The 9,730-nt window shown below is 45.1% G+C and overlaps 1 protein-coding gene across 1 annotated transcript; it reads left to right on the plus strand.

The window, feature by feature from the left end:
* Positions 1 to 2,509: 2,509 nt before the first annotated feature.
* LOC139668452 (acrosin-like) lies at positions 2,510 to 5,093 on the plus strand. Its single transcript, XM_071548051.1, has 6 exons — positions 2,510 to 2,580; positions 2,860 to 3,084; positions 3,363 to 3,631; positions 3,909 to 4,054; positions 4,527 to 4,880; positions 4,965 to 5,093. Exons 1-6 carry the CDS (start codon positions 2,510 to 2,512, stop codon positions 5,091 to 5,093), a joined length of 1,194 nt encoding a protein of 397 aa, XP_071404152.1.
* The last annotated feature ends 4,637 nt before the right edge of the window (positions 5,094 to 9,730 follow it).

The raw sequence follows: 9,730 nt of genomic DNA on the forward strand, positions 1-9,730 counted from the left end.
CACAATAACTGCCACAAACTTGTATTAATAAATGTTATTTTGGCAGCTGTTGTGGGGAAAGTTCTTTTCTAGATATAAAGTGTGGCTTCAAAGCAGAGGTTAGAAATCCTTCCAGCCTGTGTTCTGTCCAGACGTTTGTCACAGTGCTGGGTTCATAAGGCTCTAATTTTCTGGAAGAACTTATGTAGCTGATGAGTTCTCCCCAGCTTAAGTGTGGTTTCATATCAGAGGTCAGAAACCCTTCCAACCTGTGTGCTGTCCGTAGTCAATAGGCAGTGTTGGGAACATAAGGATCTGATTGTCTGGAAGCGCTTATTGCTAATAATTTCTTATTAATACAGTTAAGACTAGAAATCTTTGCATTTCTGTCTCCCTCCTCCCTTTCATGTGACACACATGAACTCTTGAATAATGAATTTCTTGGAGTGAGAATTGAAATTGAATGCTTCAGTTAAAATAATATCACAATTCTTAAATTAATTTTAATTTTCAATTTCTTTTACTTTGTTTCACCTGCCTCTTAAATGTTCACTATCCAAGTGTGACAAACTAAAGTTGTGTTTGGACAATAAGGTAATAAGGCATTTCTATACATGCAGCTAAGGAGTTTTACCAATATTATTCCAAGTTTAATCCTCGATGTTTAGGCTCAGGGAAGCAAACATGTCTGTTGTTGATACAGCAAAACAAAGATTTAACTCAACATCAAAATTTTATCAAAGTTGAATATATGCATGCTTTATTGACAGTACTGGGGTGCACTGGGGATAAATTAGTCCATAAGTGCTCCAATGAAATCACTAAAGCAAAACTCTTCTATTTCCAAAAGTTATTACACATTCATGTTAAATCCTGACCATTCCATGTCTCTTGCTATACAGATCCGCTGAAATTATTTCCCAGTCTTTGCTGCCATCTATGGTACTTTTATTACAATTACAGTCTCCTAGAAACACAGCTTTTGATTTAGTCTATAAATTAATCTGTTGTATCACTTGTATCTTTTCACTTCAGATAACTAGTTTCACAGCTTTGAATGCTGAATGCTGATTGGTTGCTTGTCAATTTGAAGGTGTATTCTATCCATTTGCAAAAGTAATTATTTTCCCAGTCTGTCTTTAGTTGCAAAAGCAACATCCCTTATCTAAAAGTTAGAAAACTCTCAGTAAGTTGAGCAAAAATGCAAGGTTCTTATTACATTAGAAGCATCCATGACTTTGGTCTAAAATAATTCTACATTAGTTCTTTATTAATTCTCTTCTATTTCAGTGTTAGTTTATTAAAATCTAAAATAAAACCTTAAAGGAAAAATTTATCCATCCTAATAAATCCAGGCTTAATTGGGAATGTATACAATTTAACAGACAATGTTTAGCAGCTCCTTTTCAGTTGTCCTATTTCTAAATCTTGAAACTGGTTCTCATGTTCTTTCATCTTGGATGGCTAGTTTCACAGCCTGGGAGGCCTTTTACTGACTGGTTACACCTTTTAAGCAATATAAAAGGGAAACATACATCGTTTCCACCTATAAACTAGGTATCTTACCTTAAAGGTTATAGGATTCTCAGGCAAGTTTCTCAAGCAAGCAACAATATTTAATAGCATTACTGTCAGGCAAGTTTTCTCAGGTAAACTAAGCAAAATGTTTTGACAGTATTAACAGCTTTGGTTCAACAGGGAAGACTGTAACAGTGCTTGGCCCAATCCCTTCTCTCTCTGCAGTGGGTGAAGGTGCCACTCTACTCTTTGCTGGTCCAGGATGAGGAGGATGGAGCCTGCGAGAGGGTGTTGCTGTGTCTGATGTGGCCAGAGTGGACTGTGCTGCATTTTTGTTTCACTGCACTTGGCACAGGAAGGGTGATGCTGCTTGGGCACACTTGGGCTTACTGGGCTTCCACTTCACTGCTCACCCACCACAGCTGCAAGAGGATTGACTCGGCCACACCCAAATACATACCTTCTTCCTGAATTAGCCATGTTCCCTGGTATATGTGTTTTCGGAAGGAGTTGGTGGCAAACAGCTGCAGAGAACAAAGTGAAAGTGACTTCTTACAAGGGCAAGTAGTGGTAGGACAAGGGGGAATGGCGTTCAAGTGAAAGAGGGTAGGTTTAGATTAGATATTAGGAAGAAATTCTTTACTGTGAGGGTGGTGAGACAGTGCCACAGGTTTCCCAGAGCAGCTGTGAATGCCCTCTCTCTGGAAGGCTTCAAGGGTAAGTTTGAAGCCAGGCTTGGAGCAAGCTCTAGGTGTCCCTGTCTATGGCAGCAGAGGGTCAGAACTAGATGATCCTGAAGATCCCTACAAGCCCAGACTATTCCAGTATTCAGTGATTCTATGTTGGCTCCTTCTCCACCCCAGGGCGCAGAACACAGAACTCACCTCTCTGTGACATCGGCCCCAGGACCGAAGCCATCACGGGCAACGTGGGCACTACAGGAACTGCAGCAGTGGCTGCGCTGGTGTTAGGAGCCCTCACTGCTTGCAGCTGACACGTGCCTCTGGCAGCCATGAGTTTGCTCTGCCTCCTCATCCTGCTGGCCGCAATCGGGCTTGTGCATGGCACATGGGACAACTGCGGGTAAGTGGCCCCAGGCTCTAGCAGGGAGCTTGGGCAACCTGTAGGGGGTTCCCTGGAGGGTGCCCACTTGTCCCCTGTGGCCTCACCCCAGCTTCCCAGACTCCAGGGGGGAGCCTCAGTTCCTTGCCAGCAGCCAGGTGCTGATACAGACACACACACACACCATGGGCTTCCCGCCCCCACTGTCTGTGCAACAGCTTGTGGGGAGGGCAGAGGGCTGAGCTTCAGCCTGAGCAGCACAAGGCATTCAGCAGCACAGTAATGACTTTCTGCTTACAGGGGGTACTGTGGGCTCCGAGCCATGCCTTATGACTATGGCGCTGGGGCTTATAACTACTACGGCATGACGCGTGTTGTGGGTGGTTCAAATGTCCAAACAGCAGACTGGCCCTGGCTCGTCAGCATCCAGCACATGTGGATACCAGACACGGGGCATATGTGTGGAGGGTCCCTCATCCACCCACAGTGGGTCCTCACAGCAGCCCACTGCTTCACGGATGTCAGGTGAGGAGCAGCAGGGAATGGGGATGTCCTCACAACACCAGGAGGCTGTAAGGTCAGCAGCAACTCGTGTTTTCCTTGCACTGAGCTCAGCTGAGACACTGGGCTCAGGAGAAGACTAGGCTCATGCCACTGCTTCCTAGCAGCCTGCAGCTCATCATTCACACAGCCTAATGCTTGCTAGGGCAGTCACTGCCTCCATAGCACTGAAGGCTGACAAGTGCTGGGCTGCCTCAGTGCGTGGCTCTGCTCCCTCTCAGCCCTCTGCATCTGCCTTCTAGCAACATCAGCCTGGTGTACGTGGTGATCGGGGCCACCCAGCTGACTCAGCCGGGCCCTGGGGCACAAGTCCGCTACATTAGGCAGCTGCGGATTCACCAGTATTATGATCCTGGCAACAACCTGAAGAATGACATTGCCTTGCTGGAATTGGACGAGCCTGTCCTGTGCAGCCCCTACATCCAGCTGGCCTGTGTGCCCGATGTCAACCTGAGAGTGTCAGAGCTGATCTACTGCTTTGTGGCTGGCTGGGGTGCCACCACCGCAAGAGGTGAGTTCCCAAGAAGCATTTGTGCCATGAGAGCAAGCTCAGTATCCTGGGGAGACAGGTTGGGCATCCCAACAGCAGAGGCCAAAACCAGAGTCAGGAGGCAGGATGTATGCCTCTGGAGAGATGGGCATGGGCCGTGCCCAAAGGCACACAGAATGGACACAGCATTCCAGCACCTCTCCAGACACTAAACCAAAACCTAGGGATGGGAATCAGCCCCAGGCAGGGCAGAACTGGCAAGGAGCTGCTGAGTGCTCATTCCTTTCTGTGCTCACAGCTTCAAGCTCAAGTGATATAATGCAGGAGGCCATGGTCCACCTCATCGATCTCAAGCTCTGCAACAGCAGCCAGTGGTACGCAGGGAAAATCCACACCAATAACTTGTGTGCTGGTTATCCACAGGGCACCATCGACACCTGCCAGGTAGGAAGGAGTGCATGACAAGTGCCAGCAGCACAGGCAGTTCAGTCAGCCCTGCCCAAACACAGCCCTGTGCAGGCTTTGCCTGGCAAGTCAGTCACCTTCATTGTCCCTTGTCCACACTGCTCTTAGGGCTTCCCTCCCATTCTCCATCCATGTGTCCACGCTCCATGTCCCAGTTTTTCCAGAGGCCTGGCACTCTTACTGGAAAACCCATCTAGTGCTCTTGGAAGCCCAAAGGTCCATATGATGACCATGAAACGTCCCTCCTCCGCGTATCCAGAATCTCTGTGCAGAGATGAGAGAGAGCCCTATCTTGCAGGACCCAAACCCATTCAAGCCAAGGTTCTGCAGGCTGCAGCACCTTGCTCTGCCTGGAATACAGCTCTGGCAAGTGGTGTGAGAGAGAAGGAGACAGCCCCAATGCCAACAGGAGCCACCCCACACCACCTTAATCCTCTCTGCTCTGCTTCAGGGTGACAGCGGTGGTCCTCTCATGTGCAAAGACACCGTCGCTGACTACTACTGGGTTGTTGGAGTGACCAGCTGGGGAAAAGGCTGTGCGAGAGCAAAGCAGCCCGGAGTCTATACCTCTGTTCAGCACTTCCATGACTGGATCCTGGTCCAGATGGGCACGAACCCATATAGAAGTGCTTCTTCAGGATCACAGACTTGGAGTCATTTTCCTACCACCTCACGACCCACTCAGTATCCATGGACGAGACCACCCGCCACGCAGAATCCATGGACAAGGCCACCTGCCACACAGAAGCCATGGATGAGACCAACTGCCACACAGAAGCCATGGACAAGACCCCCTGCCACACAGGTGCCATGGACGAGACCACCTGCCACACAGGTGCCATGGACGAGACCAACTGCCACACAGAAGCCAAACCCACCTACCACACAGAAGCCAACACCAGTACCAACATCATCAGATAAGGTTAGTTCCTGCCCATTTCCAGCCAATGAGCTGGTGGACTTCTTTACTGAGGTGAAGGAGCTCCTCCAGGAGACCTTTGGGCAAAACACAACTTGAGCATCAGAACAGACAGGATCCAGTCTAGTGCAAGCTGCAATGCACCATGACTGCTTCCTGATGAAGCAATGCTGGTTGATTCAAAGGCTGTCTCAGTGCCAAAAGCCTACTCTGTCCTGCCTACACTCCTCTTCTTCATGCAGGCAAACCCTGAAGTTGACTTAGTTGTTGAAATAAAGTTGCCTATGTTCACGGTTAACCATGTTTTCAGTCCAATTCTGTCTCCTGGGCAAAGCAAAGACTTCCATGCTCAGCATCTGTAAAATGACCCTGAGGGAAAACCAGGCAGGCACAAAGGAACAGAATTGTTCCCAAGGGCTGCAGCTGGGCCTGGCCAGAGAGAAGGGTGCTCAAAGCTACCATGAGATGCAGGAGACTGGCACATCAAGGCTAGGAAGTAGACAAAAAAAAATTTGGTAAGGCTTTAGTACTAGTTGAAAACTCCTAGCAGACATTACTGCCTCATTGTACTAAAATTCCTCCTATATTAATCATTTGTAAGAAGAGTATTGTTGTTTTACACCACTGACTCTGCTCGTGTATGTCATTTTGCCCTCTCCACAGCAGCAAAAATGTGTCAGTGCTTTGCAGTACAACTGTCAGTGCTATTGTATTTTTCCATTCTTCTGGTCCAGTTTTGACATCACACTGGAACCTGAGATGCACTTTGCTTTCTAAAATTCTGTCAGAATGATTTTACAAAAAAATAATTAAAGTGTAGGTGAGGGAGGTGGAAATATTGAGAACTTGAGCCATGACATCAGTGAAACAAGTAAACCCCAACTACCAAACCTCAGGATCCCTCCGGACTGAGGGAAGCTGAAGGCTCACACAGCCAAGCTTGTTGCAGCCAGTCCCAGCACCACCCCCAGCTCTTTATCTCCCACCTGGCCCCCCAGTCAGATCCCCCACACCCTGTACCAGCAGGGTCCCACTGCCTTCCCCCAGAGCAGACCCCATCTCTGCTGTCCTTTCTCCTGAGGGAAACAACCTCCCTCAGCTGCACTGCGCTCACCCTCTGCACCCTGGACACCTCCTGGCCACTGGCTTCGCTCCATGGGCAGCTCTGGCCCAAGCCCCTGCCCTCCCCAGAGTACAAGTGCCCACAGCCTTTGGAAATTCCTCACCTGCTCAGCTTCACAGAACATTCACAGCCTCTCTGGGCAACCTGTGCCAGTGCCTTACCACCTTCACTGTGAAGAATCTCTCCCTTATATCTTCTCTGAATCTACACTGTTTCTGTTTAAAACCATTTATCCTTATCCCTACAGACCCCACGGAGAAGTCTAAAGCAAGTAAACCAATACAGTCACGCCCTTAATCAATAGTCTGCTAAAACACACTTGTACACAGTGAAAGTCATCCTCTGCATTATGCCTAGCATGAAAACATGAAGTCACTGGAGAGGAAATAAAGACTTTTAATAATGCCGTGTATCACCATGGCATGAATTCCATCTGTTCTCCATCTCAAGAAGTACCACATTCTAATACATCCTCCTGCCCCCACCGATTTATAGTCCATGCCCACTCTCCATGCTGCTGCATCCCTCCATAAACACTTCCAGCCTTTCTATCCAAATTACAGCTCACACAAGTGAAATTCAATCTATGCTAATTTTCCAATTAATTCTCTATCCTGCTCTTCAACATTCTCACCCCAGCTGACATGAAAAGCAGGCACCCAGTTTTACACTGAGATGGCAGAAGGGATGAATGTTTAATGACCTAAGTAGTTAATAACTGATGATTATTAAATGCTGGAAAGGTTTACAAAGTGAATAGCAGGGAGTTTCACACTCTGAGCTTTAGTTTAGAATTAGTGAAAAACTTGCTAATGTTTGATTTCCTTCAAGACAAAAAAATGGTTTCAAAAGCCTCTAAAAATGCTTTGTTAAAAAATCCTATTAGTCATGCTTTACTCAGCTAAAACTTAGCCCAAATTGAGTCTGTTCCTTGGAGTTCTTTCAGCTACCCGCATGGCTGCTGTGCCAAACTGCCCTGTCCTGAGCCTGCTATTTTTGAATCTGCTTCTTGCAATACTCCAATCATCTGAATGCAATGACAGGATTGTCACCAATGCATTACAGCTCTTCAACCTTGCAAAGGAACACTGTTGTCCAATGAGAATATTGACCAGGAATACTTATGTATAAATGTGGAACTAAGCTGATTTTTGTAGTTAGAACAAAAATTTTAACCCTGGTTCAAAAATCCCCTCATCAGCTCTGCTTTATGGTAATGTTCAGAGCATTTGATGAGCACATTGTTGACATGATTTTAGAAAGCAGGGCAGAGTTTTGTAATTGCCGATTACGAGGTTACATTGCACCCCTAGTTCACTGTCAGGGTATAACTTATAATTAGAAAAAATAAAAACAGCAGCCCAACAAACACTCTCAAGATCAGGGAAACCCTTTGGGTGGTGTATTTTGGGGTGGTCTGTGGATTCTCTGTGTCATCGGAGTCAACTGCCTGTGTAAGAGTACATTTGAGAAATATAATGGCACTCCCCTGAAATCCACAGTCTGTCAGGTCTGATCTCTTAGACCATCTACATAATTGCATAAATTGCTTTCACTTCCTGTTCACTATATACAACTCAAAACAATCAAACACAGTTTAGACATCATTAGCCCATATAACCTATTCCTTAGCACAAACATGTCATTACATTAATTAACATACTAAAGCTGATTACTTAGGATTGCATAGCACATTAGGGTAATTAATACTACAATGTTTTGGGTTGCAGGGAACTTTAAAGGTCATCTAGTTCCAACCCCTTACCACAGGCAGGGACACCTTCCACTAGACTGCATTGCTCAGAGCCCCATCCAACCTGGCCTTAAACACTTCCAAGGACAGGGTATCCACAACTTCTCTGGGAAACCTGTTCCAGTGCCTCATCACCCTCACAGTAAATAATTTTTTCCAATATCTATTCTAAACCTACTCTCCTGCAGTGTGAATCCATTTCCTCTTGTCTTGTCCTTACATGTTCTTAAATAGTCTCTCTCCATCTTTCTTGCCAGCTCCCTTCAGGTACTAGAAGACTACTGAATTTTGCAAAAATAGATTGTGTAGAAGTAAAATTTGACAAGTCTTCAGGTAAGTGGGCAATGCATTGAAAACTTTACTGGTACTTCATTTGCCTGTCCAAGACAGGGCATCAGGATTAAATTTCCCTGAGTTTGAGTCCCAAATACAAAACCAATTTCTGCAAATGAATTCTGTAAGAATCTGATCCAGTTTCTTTCAGTAAAAAGTTGCTTCTAAACTTGCACTTGCTTCTAAACTTGTACATTTATCAATAGAACAACCACATATAACTATAAGGTGTCCACACACAGTGGAGGAACATCTACAAAACCAACAGTGTGTCCCACTTGCAAGCCATATTCTACTTGGAAGAATCACAGCAAGATGCCCTGACTGGAGTTGGAGGGAAGAGGTCAGCTGTGATCCTGCCCTTGTGTAAGACTCACTGCTGCCTGAACTCATGTTATTTTGCTCTCTGTGACATGGAGTATTCTTTATAGGATTTCTATGAGCAGCTAAATTCAGCATAACCTCTGGAAAAATAATTACCATGAAGTACAGTTAAAGAGTAATGAGAAGCCCTTTGTTTCCACTGCATCTTGGGAATATCTACAGACTAGGAAAGGAAGAAGTCCCAACTCTTGAAAAAAAAATCCTCTCTACAAAGACATGTGAGGAACTCCTTGAGTATGACTGACTGCAACTGCACTCCTGAGTCTTATCAGTGTGTTGAAATCAAAGATTGATGGAATACTTTAGTAGTTTTTTCAAAACAAGTACTTTTCCACAGACAATTTTATCTTATACAATAGTGGTTTTAATAGGTGATCCAAACAATTATTCTTTGATTAATACTCACAAAGAGTTGGTTCCATACATGTCAGTGACTTCATAATATTGTCAAGCAAACCACAAAGATGACAAACTCCTTTAGCTCAGACATGATTTAAAGCCAAACTAAAAATGCCACAAGATAATAACTTCGCATGTGACATGAAAGGAGATTACAACTGTTGTCAAAGTTTCAATCATCTCCATTCTGAAGCATTTAATATGCAGTACATATCATTGAAATTCTCCATTCTACTCACAAGGGTAGAATGAGTTCTGCTGTTACTTAAAACCATGTTATTCCTCTCCCTCTTTGAAACTGTTTATAATTCCAGGGAACACAAAACTGTGTAGTGACGCCAAATCAGCACTCATCCTCAGGCTGGTGTCAGGTACTGGCTTTCTTTTCTGCTCCCATGTCTTTAATTTTTTCCTATGTTTCTACCTCCAACACAAACTAATTTTCATCTAAACCTTTTATTTTGAGAATATAAAAGAAGGAGCATTGCAGTGTTAGCCCCAAGTCATACTGATTTAGTATTACAGGGTAAAGAAGGACACACTCCGATGAAAGAGCACAAGAACATAGCTGGAGAATAAAAGTATTTGTAGATTATATATGTAAGTTGCAATAAAGTTCCAAGGATACATCTCTTCTGCTAAAGCTTCACAGAACAGCAGCATGGACAAGCACAATTCATGAGTGGCACAACTTATCAGCACAGACCTTCTGGGTAGCCACACACAGGAGAATGAAATTGGAAC

This window comes from Pithys albifrons, chromosome 2 (genome assembly GCF_047495875.1).
Source record: "Pithys albifrons albifrons isolate INPA30051 chromosome 2, PitAlb_v1, whole genome shotgun sequence".
Lineage (NCBI taxonomy): Eukaryota > Metazoa > Chordata > Aves > Passeriformes > Thamnophilidae > Pithys > Pithys albifrons.